Source organism: Protopterus annectens, chromosome 4.part0, assembly GCF_019279795.1.
Source record: "Protopterus annectens isolate FY-2018-M chromosome 4.part0, PAN1.0, whole genome shotgun sequence".
Taxonomy (NCBI): domain Eukaryota; kingdom Metazoa; phylum Chordata; order Ceratodontiformes; family Protopteridae; genus Protopterus; species Protopterus annectens.
In genome coordinates this window covers 845,596,059-845,617,451 of record NC_056733.1, presented here as the reverse complement: position 1 = coordinate 845,617,451, position 21,393 = coordinate 845,596,059, and the positions used below count along the sequence as shown (strand labels likewise).

The following is a 21,393-nucleotide window of genomic DNA, read 5'->3' as shown; positions in this document are numbered from 1 at the left end:
GTGTGTGCTGCTATGGACTGTCATTCCATTGAAAATTAGTTATCTGCCTTATACTCACAGAATGAAGTGATAGTCTCTGGCTTCCAACAGACCTGAATAGGATAATGTAGTTACTGGAAAATTAATGAATGAATCACTATGAAATATCAACTTTTTATAATCAAACTGCTAAAAGTTAGCATGAACGTGGCCTTGTTGCACAGTGCAGGAACCATGGGCATAACAGCAAAGCTTTATAGTAATGGCTCTGTATTATACTCAAGTGCAAATCATGATTGCTGAAGACTAATAGAATATACTCAACACAAATAAACCTCCCCACACAATATTTCTGCAGTAAGGAGAAATGAACTCATTACAGTACAGGAAAGTCAAAAAAAGAAGAGCAAACAGAGGATAAAACATAAGGACAACATATAGGAGTGTGCAGGATAGGGGAAAGACTTTTATGAAGCAGTATCCCATTTTTTTCTTTGTAGAGGGAAGGAGAAGGAGGATGGGATAGGGCAGAACAGCAGACAGACGGATACAGGGTTTCAGACAAACAAGTGTGGGCATGCATATGATAGGATGCAGGAACACTGAAGGGGCAGAGAAAAATGATGGGTAGACAAATGGCAATGGCAGTTGGACAACATACAGCAAATTTAACAGGACAAAAGATGAAGGCAGCATGCATGGATGGGGATTGTGAATACTATAAGCAGCTGCTATGACATCCTTCCTTTGGTCAAATAGGGAGCTAGAGGTATCCATCATCTAGTGGTATGGTCCACAGTCTCCCCTGGTGACCTAGTGGTAGGGACTGATCAGTGCAGTAAAACTACTGTTTCCACCAGGAAGTTCTTTATTTGAGTCACATATCTGTCCATTTCTCATTCCACCACAACTTAGACCACCTCAGGCAATGCCAGTGGTTTTCCTGCAAATTGCCAACCCACCTGGCAATGCACTCCGAACCTCATCTCTCTTACGAAGTTCAGTCACAACATCTGCAGGGGTGGGATACAGTGGAGGTGCCTACAGGGCAAACCTAAAATGAAGACCTATAGTGAAAAGACTAAATGGAAAAAGTAGTCAAGGGTAACATATCCTGACATTGGAATAAAAAAGTACAGCTGTGTACACTTACCATAAATGTAGATGTTCGAGTGTATTCACTGTTGCAGTCATCACATTTGGGTTATCTGCTTGCAGTAGCCCTTAGTCAGCCAGATTAACAAAGTCTTAGGTCCTACGTCGGTTGCTGTCCCTTCTTCCATGATGTCAGGTCATCAGGGGTATAAAACATGTAGCCGACGTCATTACATCAGTTTTTCTTGCTCCAAATGTCAGGTGCCCCCCTAATGGGGAGCAATTAAATCTATAAATATACAAGGTTATACCTCCAACAAAAAAGCAAATACACCAAAAAGCGTTTGAGCATAGTAAAGGAGAGTAGATGTATAGCCAAAAGAAGTAAGGGGGCTGGAGGGAGGGTAACCAGGACTGCAACAGTGAATACACTCGAACATCTACATTTATGGTAAGTGTACACAGCTGTACTATGTTCTTCATGTTTCACTGTTGCAGTCATCACATTTGGGTATTCCCAAAGCTAAGGATGGGAGGAGGAATTTAGATAGCATTACGACCAGCTATAAGGCCCTGCAAGAATGCAGTGGCAAAGCCAGCTCTGGATTTAGAGAAAATTAGCAGATGGTAATGCTTGGTGAAAGTATGTACAGAACTCCAGGTAGCAGCTTCTAGGATATCCCTGGTAGGAACACCTCTGAGAAAGGCTGTAGAGGTAGATGCAGCCCTGGTTGAGTGGGGTCTGATCCCCTGTGAGATAGGTTTTCCATGGTGCTTGTAGCAGAAATGAATGCAATGTCCTATCCATTAGGAAATGGTTTGCTTTGAAATAGCCTTCCTCTCTGCCCCTGCAGCAAATGCCACCAGCAGTTGTTCAGATTTCCTTTGAGGTTTAGTCCTAGCTAAGTAGATTCTAAGTTGTCTGTGCACATCTAATGAGCGCAGTATCCATTCCCTTTTGTTCTGTGGATAAGGAAAGAAGGTTGGCAAATGAATGGACTGAGTAAGGGCCACACTGGATACCACCTTGGGCATGAAAGAGGGATTGGTCCTGATGGACACCCTGTCTGCATGAAAGATGATGAAAGGCTTGACTGCCATAAGGGTCTGTAATTCAGGTGCCCTTCTTGCTGAAGTGATTGCTAAAAGGAAAGCTGTTTTCCAAGAAAGGAATTTTAAGTCTGCAGTAGCAGCTGGCTCAAAAGGGGGTAGAGTGAGTTTCTCCAATACAAAGTTAAGGTCCCAGGCTGGAGATGGAGCTCTCCTGGGTGGTCGTAAATGTTTGGCCCCTCTGAGGAACTGCTTGAGCAGTGGATGAGAGAAGAAGGGAGGTTCTGTGTTATAATGAGCTGAAATGGCTGAGGTGTGGAGAAACACAGGCCCCTGTGAAGCATCTCAGTTAAGTATTGTAAAATCTGAGGTAAATTGGGCACTGCTGTGCTCATCCCTTGAGATTGGTTCTGGGCAAATAATCTTTGGGCAAATAATCTTTTCCATTTTTCTGCATAAGCTTTTCTAGTACTAGGCCTCCTTGCCTCTAAAATGATATCCATCACTGGTTTACTGAGGGATGGTAAAGGACAGATTAGATAATTAGCCAGGCTGCTAGGTTCAGTGTTTGAAGCTGAGGGTGCAGAATCTGGTTCTCCTGCTGAGACAATAGAGTAGGAGTCTGAGGCAGGTGCCATGGGGCCAATAGTAATACACTGCACAAGAGGGGGTACCAGTGTTGGCGTGGCCAGTCTGGTGCAATCAAAATCGTCCTTGGTTTGTCTTGTTTGATCTTTAGTAGTACTTTGGAGAGCAGAGGCAGAGGAGGAAAGGCATAAACTGATAGGTTTTTCCAGCTGAAGGCATCCACTTTCCAAGCTTGTTTGTGGGGAGTCCTTGTGCAAAATTTGCCAATTATTGTTTCTGGGGGGAGGCAAACAGGTCTATATCTGAGCTCCCCCATTTGCTTGTCAACATGTTGAAAATCCTTGGTTCCAGTTTCCACTTGTGTGGGTCCATGAGGTTTCTGCTTAGTTCGTCTGCCAGTGTATTTAGTTTTCCTGGCAGGAATTGAGCTTGTAGATGCACTTCGTAGCTCAGGGCTGAGTTCCACAATGCCATGGCTAGTCTGCAGAGGGGGTAAGAATGTGTACCCCCATGCTTGTTTATGTACCACATAACAGTGGTGTTGTCCGTCTTTACCATTAATTGTCCTGGAAGAATGTGGTCCTTGAAGGCTGTCAGAGCATTCTGTATAGCTAACATTTCTTTTTGATTGATATGTAGGTGCATTTGACTTGGGTTCCATTTGCCCTGAATGCACTTCCCTGCCAGGTGAGCCCCCCATGCATAGTCTGATGTGTCTGTTCTTAGGGTTTGGGCAGCAGGGGGTAGTGTGAATGGTAGTCCCTTGTTTTGGTGGCAGGCCTCTGCCCACCAAAGGAACTCTAGGCAAAGGCAAGGTATGATAGGAATCATTGCTTCTAGATCCTGATAATGTTGACACCATAGGCTTTTTAGATACCATTGTAGTTTCCTCATATGCAGTCTTGCATATGGAATTAGAAGAATGCAGGAGGCCATGAACCACAAGGCTTGTAGTATTTGCATTGTAGATAGCAGGGTTTTTGTGGCCACTTGTTTGAAGTAGGTTGTCAAATGAATTTGTTTCTCTGGTGTAAGGAAAGCCATCTGGGAAGTTGTATTCAAGCTTGCTCCCAGGAATATAATTTGTTGACAGGGTACCAGGTGTGATTTATTTTCATTTATGGTGTACCCCAGACAAGTTAGCACCATTTGTACAAAGGCCAGATGATTCAAAAGTATGCCCTGGCTTTCTGCCTGAATTAGACAATCATCCAAATATGGGTATATTTGAATATTTCTTTGCCTCCAAAATGCAATGACTGGAGCTAGGCACTTTGTGAATACCCTGGGTGCAGTAGATAAGCCAAAGGGCAGTGAAGAGAACTGATAGTGCATGTAGCTTGCTTTGAAGTGTAGGTATCTTCTGCAAGATTCCCTGATTGGGATGTGCAGGTATGCTTCCTTTAAATCTAGTGTTGCCAACCAGGCATCTTTGCCTAGCATAGGGAGCATCTGGTGAAGAGTCAGCATCTTGAATTTTGGAATCACCAAACAGGTGTTTAAAGTAGACAGGTCCAGGATAGGATGCCATGAATTGTCTTTTCTGGGTACCAGGAAAAGTCTCGAGTAGAAACCTCGTACCTTTTCCTCTTCTGGTACCAATTGAACAGCCCTCATGCTTAAGAGAGAAAGTTCTTGCTTTTGGGCCTCTGTCCAATGATTTGGGGGTAGATCTGGCCACCCGCTTGGTGTTGGTAACATGTGGAAGTGAAATCTGTATCCCTGGGACACTATATTCAAAACCCATTTGTCCTGTGTAATGAGTTCCCAGTTCTTTGCATGAAGAACAATCTTACCCCCAAAGGGGCAGTCAGCTGAGAAGTGATTGGCAGTTTTAAAAATAAGTCATTGAGACAGTTTAACATAGGGGGTGTTTTATTACTCCCAGATTTGGAAGTGGAGGCCCCCCATTGCTTAGTCCTGTACGTACCCTGGGACTGAAGCCTGGGAGCTCTGCTGGATCTGGGTATGGACTGAGAAGGTCTGGAAGAGGCAGAAAAGGACCACTTCTTGGAAGGTCAATGCCTACTAAACCTTGGAGGTTGTACTTGTAAAAAATCTTTTACAGTTTGCATAGATTTAGCTTTTTCCTCCATCTTTTTAAGAACTTCTTCTGCCTTGTTGCCAAACAGGTAGTTCTGGTTTAAGGGAGCATCTAGTAATTTCGCTTTAACATGATCTGGCAAGGACTGTTCCTGAAGCCAAGCATCGTCGGCAGCTTTGGACCTTGGCGACCTGTCTCTTTCTTTATCTTTGCGTTTTTTTCAGAATGTCGATAGTCAGATGGCTTACTGAAGACATATCAGGATAATTGAACCGAGCACCAAAATATTTAGAAGCGTAAATATACTGACGATGGATAGTTCATGGTTTAAATAAAACACAAAACTGACAGCAAGGTACATCATGGTCAGGGCCTAGGCAAGGAATACAGTACAAATGAAAATCTTTATGAAGCATTTGCTTTCCACAAGTAATGCAATTATTTACTTTTACTGACATCGGTTTAGAGCAAGAAAACGTTTCCCCAATGGGGTACTTAGCTTTTATTTGAAGACTTCGGTTCTGAAACTTGAAAACGAAGATTTCAGGAGTCGGCCGACTGGCACTTACAAACTGCTTCTGCTTCAGGCACTGCACGGCAAGAAAGCATGATGTAATGACATTGGCTGCATGTTTTATACCCCTAACAACCTAACGTCATGGAAGAAGGGACAGCAACCGACACAGGACCCAAGACTTTGTTAATCAGGCCGACTGAGGGCTACTGCAAGCAGATAACCCAAATGTGATGACTGCAACAGTCAAACACGAAGAACATCTCCAATAAAATAAAAAGATATGAGAACACACATAAGGGGAAATCAACCATCACTGGCCACAAGCCTTTCCTGCCTCTGTTTTTATCACATTTTTCTCATGCTGAAATAGAAATAGCACATCAGGGAATATGATAACTCTGAGATGAAATGTTAGATCAGTGGATATAATCCCATAAATAGTTACCATTAAATGCATAACAAGCAGCATGCAAGTGTGTGCCCCTACACACATATATAAACTGAACATGGCATGACTAGACATCAGGACACAACTGGCAGGATGCAGTTCATGTAACATGATATTGCATGACACCACCTCAGAAGAGGGTCCTACAGAACCTAACATAAAACATGTAAACATATCACATGCAGCACTACCACCCCCAAAGCCTGATATGTACAATCTGCAAAGCAATAGGCCTAATTCCAAGGATGAGTTTAACAATTGCTTAACAGCAGCAATAGCAGGCCAATACCTACAATGGATAAAAGAAAAACAAGGAAAAGTACTTACAATACCATTTATGGTGTTCCTACCTAATGTCTGCTACCTACACATGGAGATCATTACAGGTGCTGTGCTGCTGGGTCTCCTTAGAGTAAAAGGATGCTAGAGACCCAATGGTTTATCCTGTACCTTCAAGGTACACAGATTTTAAGATTACCTGGCAGGAATGGGTACTGACATCAGAATAGACTCACCCTCACACATCTCAATGGATGATACACCAGGTTAGTACCACTTACACCAGATTACTGTACAGGTGCATTGATGACAGCAACTGTTGGCTGTTTATTGTTTTGGTGACATCAGCTATCTACCTTGTCAGGATGGTAGGTGAGGTAGGCTGGGTTTGTACGGTACATCATTCATGGACACCATTCACACTCATGTCACAGGGCATGGTTTTGGCATAAATACCCATGCTCAGTCAGTTGTGTTTTGTTGTGTAATCACAGGACAGAGCACAACTACAGTGTCTACATGTCTGGAGATTGCTTGTAGAGGCTGGGGTATGAAAACAGGTTGAGGATGGCAGTTATTCAGGGGCTAATGATGAGACACAGTCTCCAGAATCACAGTCTGATGACAGAACTGCACTGTCTGACTCTTTCATGGGTATGCACTTGCTCTCAATATAGGCCAGATGTGTGGCCTCACCTACAAAAAACATGTAGTGCTACAGCATGAACACTCACCATCTCTGGTGAGGGAGGGATTTCTCATGGATCCCACAAGTGGTAATGATCCCTCTGAGGCTGCTGCAGCAGATTCTTGCATTCCATCCGAAGTGGGTATAGCCACTATTTTACAGAACTGCAGGGGTTTCTGACCCCATCACTTGTCATAGTTTGCTACTGATATGAAGGGCAAAATTCATCAGTCTTGCAGTACCTTCCAGGTGGAATCTGCTGCAACCACGTCCTGTCTGTACTCATTGCTGTGCTACGTGGTACCTGAGAAGTCAGGGAGGTCATGAGCACAAGTAATGATTATTCTCTTGAGATCCCAAGTTATACACGGTGTTTCCATACTAGCTCCCATTTGGACGATTGCTAGTCTCACCATTATTGATCTTACTAGCGCTTATGTCTGCATTCATTAGAAAGCACGTACCAGGGACTAAGAATGGGGACATTTCAGGATGCACAGTCCTTATCTGCATCTGGAAGTATACCATACTCCACCACCACTTATCATGGAAGGTAATAACTTTCTCCTGCTATTGGCTAAGCACCTCATAGCCAGACCACCGTCTTCCAGTTGCACGCCATCCTTGTTAGAAGTGAACATAAGTCCCAGGGCAAGATGCCAGCTTAGTGAATACATATCATGATCATACAGGGTCACCTCAAACACACTGCAAGAGGACAGTGTGTCTGACACAGAATACCCTTCATGTCAGGACATTCACCTCTGCCACAGGCTATGTTTACTCAGTGTAACCTCAAGTCTCCATCTCAGGCACTTATGATATACTCGTAGCCAGTACTTAGAAAATCATTGTACACCTAGACATCTATGCACATTCTGATGACTGTAATGCACTCCTTCCTTTCTTTTGTATGATTCATTTCCATATTATGGAACATGCAACATCCAGCATGCACAAATATCATGCAGGCCAAGTCTGGGTCATTCTGGAGTGCCACCAGACATGCTGTGGCAGTGGAAAGAGGCTTTTTGCACACTGAACATATGCCTTAACATATGTTTCTGCATGCAAGGCATTATACTGGTGTTTTCCATATTGTGTGTGTGTTTTGTACAGATTTCATATGCCAGGTTTTCAGTAGCTATCTGCTATCACATGGAAAAGAGTATAAGATTGAGTGGGGTTTATGTTTGGCCATAAGTTTCCACACAACACAGTGCCTAAACTAACCACCTAGATGGTTCTGTGGAATTTCTGTATGCAGTATGCAGAAAATGGCAGTATAGCAAATATGTGTACCAGATATGCAAATAGTGTAAACTACCTGGGTGCTCTGCAGACACAATTACTATCCCATGAGCATCGCACACCACCTGGTAAATTACAAAATGATAGCCCTTACTGTTCACATACCATTGTGACTGTGAGCTATGTGGGACTTTTATTGCTGCAGGTGTATGACCTATAGCATCCAGTACCTCAGTGACATGGCTAAATGTTGTAGAAGACACAAATGGTGTTAGCACTCTCATTTGTTGTGTACTAGGAAACTATGTATGATCCATAACATGTAGAAGAATCACAGTGAAGAACATTAGAGGCAGATTCCTGTGAATATAAAATGCTTCCCCAGTTAATCTCTAAAAGGTCACTGCATCCAGTATGATAAGAGCTATACCTACCTTAGTCTACGCAGGTATGGGAAAGCTTTACAGTCCTGTTGATTCTGTGTGTAGGTGGTGCATGACTCTAATGTGATCTACCGTCTCTTGATCAGTGAGATTTTGTAAATCAACCACTGTTGGTAATGTTAATGGAGGTTGTGGATGGCACCACATGCATAACAGCACCATTAAGCACTACAGTATACAGCTGCATGACAGCTTGTGCAGCTGTGAGCATTCTTGCTATATTTAACAAAAGAAATATTTAGCATGTTTTGCCCTTTCATAATCAGGAACACTGAGCCATATTACTTATTCTATAGACTGCTATTGATCATAACTACATTCATCTTGCATACATTTTAATATCATTAAGACCTCACTTCCCTATCCTGTGTCATTTATGTGTCATTATTCAGCCATGTACATGGGTGGCCACGGTGGTGCAGCAGTTAATGTTGCCGCCTCACAGCAAGAGGTTCTCCAGTTCGATCCTCGGCTGGGGTGCCTTCTGTGTGGAGTCTGCATGTTCTCCCTGTGGTCGCATGGGTTTACTCCCCATCCCAAGACATACTGTAGGTGGATTGGACACACTAAATTGGCTCTAGGTGTGAGTGTGTGCATGTGTGTGCCTTCTGTGGCAGGTTGGGCACCGGGCTGGCAACTCGACACCGTAAAACTCCACTGCCAATCATGAGTGGATAGGTGATCCACTGTGGCAACCCCTAACCAGGAAAAGCTGAAAGAAGAAGAAGAAGAATTCAGCCATGTGCATATGCTGTTATACATTTCAGCTCACTGCACCAAAGCTCAAATGGGACTATGAATCACTATTAGCCTAAGTCAGTTTGCTTGTGGTCAATTCCAGTGCAAATGTATGTTGTGTACTATATGACTTGTCTATGAGTCCAGCCTATTGTGCAATATGTATAAAATTAAATTCAGTACAGCCATTTAGTAGCCAGTAGTGTATTCCAAGCTGCACTTTTTTAATAAATCATGATAAAACTAAAAAAGAAAAAAGTTCAGGAGCTTGGGACCAGCTCATCTCATGGTTTACTGCTGGGGCACACATTCTTTACACTTTTCTTAATTAATTAATTAATTAATTAATTAATTAATTAATTAATTATGAGACTCTATCACTTCTACTCCTGATGACAAGAATCATAAAATAATGACAAATGGGAAAAGTATGTCAGCAGGAAAGTCCTTTTAATGACACCACACTGGATGGCCAAAGTCACATCCTTGCAATGTGCTGCTTTTGTGACTCTTTTTTAAATTTATAGAATGACCATCACCATATAATAGTTGACAATATTTCCATTTTTAAGAGTTCAAAAACTTAAATGTAACAATTAATTATGTAAGTGTAAGTCAGAAGTGCACAGTTATTGTGTAACAGGAAAAAAAATTAAGTCAACTGCTAGTGCAAGCTTTTCGCCACATAAATGACTGTGTTATAAAAAGATAATGTAAATAAATATGCAAATAACAATGGAATTTTCTGAAAGCTATAACATGAGAAAAAATACTAACTCAGATATATCTTCCCCTAGAGAAAAGATTCTCTGATTAGATGCTATTCATCAAGTCTTGTTTTTATGACATTTGCTAAATCACTGGTTTTCAAATAAGTTGCATAAAAAATTGCTCTTGTTGTATTAATGTGAGGAAAACAGATTGCTCATTCAGGCATGTTGTCAAAAGGGTTCTTTAACTGACTTACATAATGAGCAATAAGAATATATTATAAAGCCAAAAACAATCAAATTAAAACAAAAAAAACTTGACTGCAGGCCAAAATTTCATGTTTCAAGAATTATGGAATTTAAAATGAACAGTTTCTAAATTCCTGAACTCAATTTTTTTTTTTTACCTGGATGAACTTAAAAGCTGTTCATTACCTGATCTGCGGTAATATTGCCTTCCTGTGCCAACATCTCTCTCAGTACTGCTATGGTGCCAAAGAGTGGGACTGCCAAGCCAGTTCGCAAGTACCGCTGAGTTTTGGACTGGAAGACTAATGTGATGGTCAAACATCTGAAAAGAAAAAGAAAATGATGAATGGTTGTTCCTGTTTTTAACCAGCTGGCATCTGTTTCACAGCCAGCTACCACCGCAGTTTTTATCCATATGGTCAAATGTACTAAATGCAGAACATTTTTTGCATTCTTGAGTTAGCAGATTTCATGGGTCTGCATCTTTTTCAAAATAATAACTTTCACATTATGAATAGTAAATTAAAAAAAAAAGTCTCTTTATAAAGAAAACTGTATGCTACTTCAGCCTCCAGTAATGGTTTTCTTTCTGTATGTCAAACAAGAACTTTATGACTGTACCCCCTCCACCTTGTACACAATGTTTCCTTTAGTATCTAAACTTAGAAAGTAACAAATGATTGTTTGCTCATTTCCTTTGGTATCTCTCCAAAGGCTGAGCTGAGCTTGAAGACAATACAACTGCCCAGCTAACCTCTCACCTTCTACAACATGGCTACCTACCTGCAAGTGCTGACCCTGGGTATTACACTACAGGTACATATAATTCTCCTTCCCTTTTACTTAAAGCTCAGTACTTCACAGTGCTAACTCTGTACACATTCATAGGTAGGGAGACCTTGATCAGTTTTAGTAGGCTTCACTTTGGTTACATTTCTGTGCCCTACTACTGTCCAGATTCTTATTGATCTCAGAAGAATAAGACAGGAAGCAACTTTCCAGTGCCCGCAGTTTTCTATATCTGCCTCATTGTGTCGGCAGCTCGAATCAGTACAGCTGTAATACCTTATTGGTATAAATTGACCTGTAGCATCATTCTAACACTATTTGGAGGTAGGAGGAACTCATGTGTCTACACTCTTGTTGACCTTTTCATGTAATATTATTGTAAATCAGCAAGAAAACCCAAAGGCTGTGAGTGTGTTCCAGCAGCAAACCCAAGCAGAATTCCAAGCAAAACCACAGCTGGTAACATGCAGAAAGGCAAGGCTCAACAGTTGTAAAATCCACAAGTTTTATTAAAAGTTAGCACTTTTGCAGTGTTCACTACTGCTTCATCAGACAAAAAAGTAAAGCAAATGAATTTGTTTTATAGTAGATTTCAGTATCAGTTAACACAACAATGCAGAATCCTAATTGATCCACATGGCATCTGTTTTTAAAGCAACAGTATCTAAAAACTGCACATAAAAATAACAGTAAAAATACCAAGAAGCAGACTAGTACATTTATCTAATTTTCTTTGCTTTTTATACTGGTTTTAGGGGTACAGGGTCATTCAGACTCATCCCCCTGTGTGCTCCTACCCTGAAAATTACTGTAAATTAACTCACAGACTTGTTTATATAGTGTGCTCTGTTAACATTAGGCCAGAGGAGAGTTCTAAGTCTATAATAAAATAATAGCTTCCTAAAAATCTAGTAGAAGTTGACAAATGATGCTAATATTTGTTATGCGTGCCACATAGAATTTGTTTGTACCTTACAGTTATGTGGTTAGGTTTTCTGGCCATTTTCTCCTGATATATATTGCAATTCAAGGAAATCAGATTGGTGATTTAATAAAAAAAATGCAATTTTGTATCAGAAAAATGTAATTGCTGTCACAACTGCCTGGAAGCACATATTCAGAAACTGGGATTTTGTGCAACTATTACATACTCAGATCAGTCATGCACATATAATATTTACTGAGGGTTTCAGGCACCATTTTTCTCAGAAGAAACTGCTGAGGAAAACTAAGATAAATTTTGGCTTACTTAGTTTACAATTAGTTTTGCTGATTGATACAGTTCTGAAAACATTCAGACAACTGTTTATACCTGATGGTATTGCAGTGATGTTTTAACTTCTCAACCAAATTAAAAAGCAGTAGTCTAGGAAGGGTGGGGTGAAGGGGCAGTTGCCTTGGGTGCAAAGTGTTAGAAGGCATGGTCAAGAAGTACAGGATGTGCACGTCCCTCATTATTTTTATTAGCGGCATTTGCTGTTCCCTGAAGACCTTTGGGGGGCACGGATTAGCCGTATGACATAGGAAGCCAATTGGATTGGTTAATATACCAATCAACTTTCTATTGTGTACATGAGTGCTTCTTTTTTATTCATCCTTGAAGAACTGAGGGAGATTGATTTTTCATTTGATCTTCACCTAAGAACTCAGTGGGTAGAGCAACTACATCAGGAAGGGCCACCAGGTACTAGATGGACTAAAGCTCTGTTAAACACAGTTCTGTTTTGGCTAAGTTAAAATATTAACTTATAAAAGATGGTCATGACAGAGTTCATAAACATTTTTTGTGGATCTTTAAACAAAATATTTCAAGCCCAGTATTTAGTAACCTGCACAATGACATCTGCATTTATCAACCTTGTGATCCAATAAGAATTAAACCAGTGAATAACAATGCTCTCATCTTGTTTTGTTGAACGGCCATCCTCAAAATGAATGCATGATACAGCCTAACCTTGCACACATAAGTGAATTCATTCAGTTTTGCAGTTTGCTTCATGGAAGCATAGCTATAATAAATATTAGTTGGAGGGCATTAAATCTAGATGTTTGTCAGAAACTATTAATCAAAAAGGCAAATCAAAAAGGAAACTAGTTTTATTTTTAAAAAATGCCTTAATGTCCTTCAAGCCCTTATCAAAAATACATACCTTAGTTGCTAAAGTTTTGTACAGTAATCCACCATTCCTTGAGCTCAGCTACTGTACCACTTTATTTAGTGACATCCACTTGAGAAACTATACTACACATGATTTATGATTCTTCATAATGCAGACTTAATACCATCAAAATGCATATTGCCTTCTGGGTCTTGCAGCCTCCTATAAGTTTTGTAAAACATCACAATACAGATCCTCTTATTTTTGGTCATGTCTTTGGATTCATAGCCTTTGGTCACAACTCAGATTGGAACTTAATGCTTCAATGTTTAAGTTTTACAGCAAGCTCAAAGCTTCAGAGAGTTTGTACAAAACCTACAGTTTGTACAAAATTATAAAATTTATACACCTTTTCCCCAAAATAACTATCCGTTTGTACCTCAAATCCTGACAAAGATGTAAATAGTCTTATCTCAAGTAGAAGAGAATTCCATATTGCACCAGATCTATATCTGAAGAAAATTATTCACAGTTTTTGATATAGCCACAGGTAGATAAACAAATAACTTATTATTCACAATATCAAACTCAGTGTTGTATTTCAAACAGAATTTTCTTCAGAATAAAACAGCAGGCAGAAATGTTTCATTTGCTTTAAACAAAAAAAAAATCATAAATGCAAGAAAAGCCTGGTTCATATAAGCAGTAAATTCTTCTTTTTACTGTTGCTACACTACTTACTCTGAATTTCATCAGCAGTTTGTTATGATTCTATTCTGCAGACTACCTCTATAAAGTTATTAGCTTTGCACTGAATAATGTCATCTTCTTCAAGGCAAAAGCTTCCACTTGCTTGGGCTCCTCTTTTATGATACACAGTTCACTGCATGGCACAAAACTTCCCCAAAAGAATTTTACTGATAGCCATAGGACAAACAACACAGTGCAGAAATGTTGCTAAGTTTACACCTGTGCATCAGTACATTTGAATTGTTAAATAAGCACCATCCAATTGAATCTCTAGATTCATTAGCATTTTTCTCTTTGTTTAGAATGTAGTTTGATACATGTAGTATAGTGTAGTGTAGCCACCATTTTCCAGTACATGCACTTAAGCATTTTCTGTCATCATGGAAAGTTCAATTCACAGTCATGAAATACCTCATTATCAACTAAGCTGCATAGCTGTGATTTGCTCAGTGTTAAGTGCTAGATTCGCACATTCCTGTGGTAAGCACCATTGGTGGCCCTTGCATTGCATTGGAACCGACACCCCCCATTCATTCTTCCACACATGTGCATACATTTACACACTCATAGACAGACAGACTTACACACAGACTACTATTCTGTCTCCTAACTAACTCCTCAGCAGTTATCATCCAGGCAGGTGCAGTTACAGACATACCTGCAAACACACACACACACACACACACACACACACACACACACACACACACACACACACACACACACACACACACACACACACACACACACACACACACACACACACACACACACACCAAAGACATGTCATAACTCTGCAGACATGTACATGCTGCATCACACATACATAAGCTCATACCCTCCCCATCATTAACTCTCTGCAGACACTTGCCTGATTTTAACTTTTATAAAGTCTTTCTACATTGTTGACAATGAGGGACCACATGTCTTCTGTCATGTTACCTAACCAAACCTTCTGTGCTAACTTACATCTTTGTCAGGATTTGAGGTACAAACGGATAGTTATTTTGGGGAAAAGGTGTATAAATTTTATAATTTTGTACAAATTGTAGGTTTTGTACAAACTCTCTGAAGCTTTGAGCTTGCTGTAAAACTTAAACATTGAAGCATTAAGTTCCAATCTGAGTTGTGACCAAAGGCTATGAATCCAAAGACATCCTCAGTATTGCCCTGCTGAATAAATCCCTTATTGCTGACAATTCCATGGGATAGCACACAGCTAATTATAATAGGTAACTTCTCCAAAGTGCCTCATTAGCATGTAACATAGCTTAGGAGACAGCAAACCACAGTGATCCTACAGACCATGTGGAATCACTGTGGCAGGCCAGTTTCTCAATCAGAAGGGGATATGGCCAGTGGTAGCAGCACATGTTAGAACTTAACTGCGGCAGTGATTTTTTCTGAATCACAACCAAAGTTTTTTCTAACAATCTGAAGATTAGTTATTGTTTCATTTATAAATACACTACTTTTCTACACTTTGCATTTATAGGCAAAATATTCTTATGCTTGGAAGTTTGCACAGCTTATCCCAAGTCAGCTAATTTAAAACAACAATTCTTCCCAGTTCATCAGTTTTACTTCTTTTAAAATTCATTAGGCTACTTTTTGCCATTTATAAACTCAACTCAGTACTCATTACTATCTTCAATATTTTTTCTAATATTCTTGAATACATGCATCATACTGTGACAACATTTCACCAATGCACTATTTTCAGCTTCTTAGTATATTCACTATGTAAGCATCCTTTCTTTAGCTTAAATCCCTTTGTTAAGCATTCAAAAACTGCTCGACATTCTTCTTATGTTTACATGTAGTTCTTTTAAACTTAGTGTAAAAACTGTTTCTTCAGTCTCAGAGCTTAACTTTTCTCTCTGGCTTTCCTTCTGAATATGGCAAAGAGAAGCCTCCAGCTGTGCTTAACACTTAAAAAGTCTTTCATAGGTTCATAGGTTCATAGGTTCATACTAGGCTATCTGCCCGAGGGCATTTATAAGCCTAGCCCATAGTTTTGTGGCTTATGCCACCCCTTTAGTTTGGAGAAACTATGCCCATTATTTTGCTGTGCCTCTGTCGAGCAGTGACACTGAGGTAACCCCTGGGGTGTATCTGCGATCTCCCATCCATTGGTCAAGATTCCTCTTGAACAAGGCCAGCGAGGTGCTCTGCCTCACATAAACCGGGATTTTGTTCCACAGCATAGGGAGTCTTTGGGTGATGAATCTATCCCTCCAGCACGCCCTATTAATAACCGTGTCGAGGTTTAAGTCTCCCGCCCTTGTGGCTCTGAGGGATCTAGATTTTTGAGATGAAGCATGTTCATCAAATCTGGGTTTGACATGGCCTTGTATGTCAGGCATAGGTCACCTCTGAGCAAGCGGTAAGCAACTGAATATAACTGGAGTTCTTTCAGTCGGGCAGCATAAGACAGATTTTTGAGACCCTTTATCCTTTTGGTGAGGAACTTTTGTGGCCTCTCCAGCTGCTGCAAGTGTCGGGTCAGATACATTCCGAATGGGGCATTGTACTCGATCATTGGTCTGATGAGTGATGAGTATAGGGAGACTATGACTTCCCTTGATCTAGATGTGAATTCCTTCATGATAAGGTGGGCAATGTCGAAGGTCTTCCTAACTACTTTAGCAATATGAGTGTCGAATGAAAGGCTACTGTACACTGCATCTTTGGGAGGGTTGTTTCACTAACCCACTTTTGATACCTACTTGTATAGAATATACCACTCTAAACTTCATGCTTTGTTAGACTCACATTAACATAGTAACATCAAACAAAACACAAAGACCGTGTACAAAGTCCAAACAAAGGCTGGCTCAGGTGGATCCATGGTAAAACTACAATTTATTGAACTTTAATAAATGAAAAATAAAAAAGATTAGCACTTTTGCTTACTTCTTATAAACCTCATCTTATGAACTCCATGAGGTTTATAATAAGTGAGCAAAAGTGCTAATCTTTTTTATTTTTGTTTATTAAAGTTCAATAAAATTGTAATTTTACAGTGGATCTGCCTGAGCCAGCTTTTGTTTGAACTTAGTAGCATTAACATATCCTGTCATTATAGTACTAATTAAATTTTGCCAAAATGGTAACAGTGTCTCAAACAAATACACAACTCTCTCTCTTTGTAAGTGGGTGTATTAACACAAAAAGATCATCAGTCCTATCTCTTTCTACAGATGGGAAAACTTAACTCATAGTGCATTAGCACTTGTAGGTGTTGATATAGAATCAAAACATATTGCACATTTTTATATTGTTGACCAAACTGTGCCTGCCATAAGCCACCTGTGTAGTATTTTTGGGAAATTATTATCTTACTTAAAAACACTCCCTTAGCCTCCTTTACCATTTCAAACTAATATCTCAAACCTTTCTGTCCTTTTTTTCTTAACAAAGAAAAATCTCCACCTTTAACATATTACTAGCTTCTGCAAAACATGCATAGACAGTTTTTAATGAGAATAAGCTTTTTTGTCAGCTTTTAGGAACAACATCATTATTATGGTGCAAAACTTCTGCTCGCGAAGTCAAAAAGATTTCCTTCTAAACAAAATAAGCTGCAAACATCATAAAAAAATAATTTCACTCTGAGTACATTTAACATGTATTTTCTCCAGGATCAACTGAAAAAAAAGAAAACTCAGACATGTAAAATGGAGTAGCTGGAGAAAATAAACAAAGCAAAGAACTAAAACATTTATACTTCTTTATTACAATTATGTTCATTCAGTTACTCACACATTCATTCATTTATTCATTTACTTTATCAGTTCATTTAATTAATCATCCATTTATTTATTCATTCACTCTTTCATTTAGTCATTCATTCATTTATGCATTTTATCTTAATAAAGATCTTTAAATGATGTTACTGGTTCTCTGTATTCAAATATTTTCTTAAATTATTTTGTGGTAAAACAATCCTTCCATTTCACTAAGAAATAGAGTATGTGAAGGCAAACACATTTAGGAGATGTTTAAATATTTAATGTGGATTTGGTCCTAAATATTGAGGGCAAAGATTTCAATACATTAAAAATGCACTTTTCTTTTCTTTTCAGATACTACTACAACTACCTTAAACATGCAATCGGTTTACGCCACTTCTGAGAAAGGAACCAGACATGGTGACTAATATTTTGCAAAGCTTGCCCTTAATTATCAAGAATCCTTTCTTTTATGTGCACGTGCATAGAAATGTAAGTTAGGAGAAGAAATATGTTTATCAAAAACTAGAGAAAAGCATGCCATTGTTTACTTCAGAAATAATTTTGATGTAATTTATACTTTTTTTTTTTATCTATGCTACATGCTTACCTTCAGCTTTCCAACATAGAAATGAACCCATCTTTCTCCAGTCAAGCAATCACTAGCCACTGGAGGCCATCATTTATGTAGATTGTATAGTATCTCACCAACAGACATATTTTCTTATCAAAAGAAAGATAAGCAATCAAGAAAGCTTAAATACAAATGTAAAATAAAATAAATAAAATAAATAAATAAATAAATAAAATAAATACAAAACAGTCAGAAGACCAAAATTCTTCCCATGCATTTATCATGTTTTCAAAACATGAACATTTGAGTCTAATGTGGGTATTTTCTGGTAAAACTTTCAACAGACAGAAACAAAAACATTCAGATTGCCCTCTCCATTAGGCAGTTTTAAATCTGAAAAGTGTACAATAAAGTATAAAGGGAAAATTAATAAATTCAGAAGATGCAATAATAAAAGCAACATGCAAGCAATCACATAACAAGAACTTAAACTACATCATTTCTAATGTGCCCGAGTCAAAGCAATTCTAATTAATGAAAACACAAACACTGTAGACTATGCAGCAAAAAAATCCAGACACCAACTTAGAGCTTTCATCCACTTTTAATTTAACTGATATTCATCATAAAAACAAACAAAATCGCACAAACTAATAAATATAAATTTCAATCACATGATGAAAAAATCATTCCAAATTGAAAGGCACAGGCATAATTAATAAAATCATGATAGTATAATGCTACAAATGATATTTCCATACCGTAAAGAAAATGTATATATATACCAAATGCAAATCACAATTATATATATATATATATATATATATATATATATATATATATATATATACATGTGTGTGTGTGTGTGTGTGATATGCAATAAAAATGACATGTCATGGTCTTCGTGCTTGTAAAAAGCATTCAATATTAACCATCTCATTGAGATCTGGGGGCTGGTCAGCCACTAATATTATTTGCCAAAGACTTTCACAACATTCTAAAATAATCTTAACATTTTCATTAAACAACCTTATGTCTACTTGCTCCACAACAAAAAAAGAAAATTTCTTAAAATCAACACAAACTAATGAATGTCTAACTAAAGTGTTAGCGGCATCTTTTTTCTTCATAGCCAAGGTATGTTCATAAACCCTCCTATTTAAAGCTCTGATGGTTTTCCCTACATAAAAATTTTTGCAGGAATTACAAACCACCACATAAACTACATTCTTTGTTTCACAAGTATAATAATGCTTAGCCCAAAATGTCCTGTTGATGTGTTTAAATTTAATAGAAGATGAACCCATAATAAATCTACATTGTCAACACTGACCACAAGGGTAAGTGCCTGGATTGTTAACCTTTCTCTTGTGGTCACTTCTATCAGTCTCAAGAATTGATTTGATGTTTACTGTCTTTCTGTAAGTGATCAATGGTTTGTCACCCAAAATCTTTGCCAGTTTTGGATTTCCTAAAATGACCTTCCAGTTGTCATAAATAATTAACCTAATCATGCCAATTTTATTAGATATTGAAATAGGGAAAGCCAGTCTGTAGTTAACCACTTTGTAAGTCTCAGCACTAGAAGTGATGACCATAACCACAGACCCAGGCTCACTGGAATTCAACCCATCTCTACTCAAAATCGGTTGTGCTGTGTTGTCTCTAAGCCTCATGACTTCATAAAGGATGTTATTTAACCAACCAGGGTTATAACCTCTCTGTTGAAAAAAGCTAAAGAGTTTCCTAACCTCAGTTGTAAAAACTGTTTGGTCACTAGTTAAATGACTCAAACGTATAAATTGTCCCTTGACAACTCCACGCTTTATGTGACTTGGATGTAAACTGTCTTTATGTAAGTATTGGTTCACAAAAATAGATTTCCTATAGATGTTACTTACAAATCTCTGACTGAAAGAATCTATTTCAAAATGAATGTCCAAAAAGTCTATCTCATCACCAAAATGTCCAGTGATGAACTTATGAAAATTGGTTGAATTGCACCAATCACAAACAAACATGGAAAAGGTTTCAAAGTAACCCCTCCATACAAAAAAAAAAAAATCATCTATAAAAGACTATATTGTCAGCCATGGCATGTGTAATAAGATGTTGCAACTCCCACTTAGCCATGACTAAATTTGCAAATGAAGGGGCCACCCACGACCCCATGGCCGCCTCTGTAATTTGTTGAAACAGACAATCGTCAAACTTGAAAAAATGCTTTCCAGTGCAAGTTCCATAAGAACACAAATCATGTTCACTATGTCGTCATTATCAGTGTACTGACTAAGATACTCTCTTAACAAATTCAAACCACTTTCCTGTTCTATACATGTATACAGTGAAGTAACATCAAGTGAAGCAAAAGTAAACAGGAAACTTTTACAATTTTTACTTGAGACAAAAGTTCCAAAAGATGGCAAGAGTCACGTAAAATATACTTTGACTTTTGTACAACTAGGTTTAAAATGTCTAACCAAATGGACATTGGTTCTGTCTTGGAAAAACTGGGTGACACTATTGGCCGGAAAGAAGGGTGCTTCTTATCCTTATGCAAATAATGTCACCAGTTTGGGGAACTCTATCTGTAGGAAACTGTACACAGCATGGTCAATGTTCCCTTGACTGATCAAATCAAACAAAATAATGTCTATGCTGGAGAAACTCTGCTTAATAAACTCCAAAGTGACAACGCTATAATACTTCTAGTCCCCCAACAACCTCAAAAGAGATGTAGTGTAATCATAAGAATTCATAACCACAATAACCCCCCCCCCCCCTTATCAGCCTTCATGACTTGCAAATTTCGATTGTAGCTAAGTCTTTCAAGGCTGATAACTCATTGAATGGGAAGTTCTGAACATGTTTGGTTGCCACGTAACTTTCTAAACTGCTTCTCACATAAGCTGTTAAAAACCTGTAATGTAGGATGTAACAGTGGATTGTAAACAATTTTTCTTTTTAACACAGTCTCAGTGTTGTTAAAATCTTGTATACCATCAAAAATGTATTTAAGGTTCAATTTACGTGAATATAATTTCAAATCCACAATGAGTCTAGGTGTACTTACAGCATTAGCAGGAATAAATGAAAAACCATGCTTAAGTACAGAAACCGTGTCATCACAAAGTAGAATATCACTAAGATTCAAAACATCGATTTGAAAGTCTAATTCCTCTTGCAACCCTTCCGTTCCCCTTTGTTCTTGGTTTAGTTGTTGTTCGACCATTTCGGGGTTTTCTTGATCCCTGCACTGTAAACTAAAAATGACCACGGACATTATTGGAAGGGGTCATACAAGCAGAAGGAACTACTGTTTCTGTAACTCTAGTCCCTGTGTTGTTTTGCCCGACTCCAGAAACAGG

The 21,393-nt window shown here is 38.6% G+C and overlaps 1 protein-coding gene across 1 annotated transcript in view; it reads right to left on the bottom strand.

Annotated features, from left to right (window-relative positions):
• The window catches only part of USP43 (ubiquitin specific peptidase 43), a 2,684,284-nt gene that overhangs the window by 1,130,192 nt on the left and 1,532,699 nt on the right, over nucleotides 1–21,393 (bottom strand). The window contains exon 5 of the mRNA XM_044068791.1: nucleotides 10,266–10,401. Within this exon, the coding sequence (XP_043924726.1) occupies nucleotides 10,266–10,401 (136 nt within the window). The remainder of the gene's footprint in view (nucleotides 1–10,265; nucleotides 10,402–21,393) is intronic.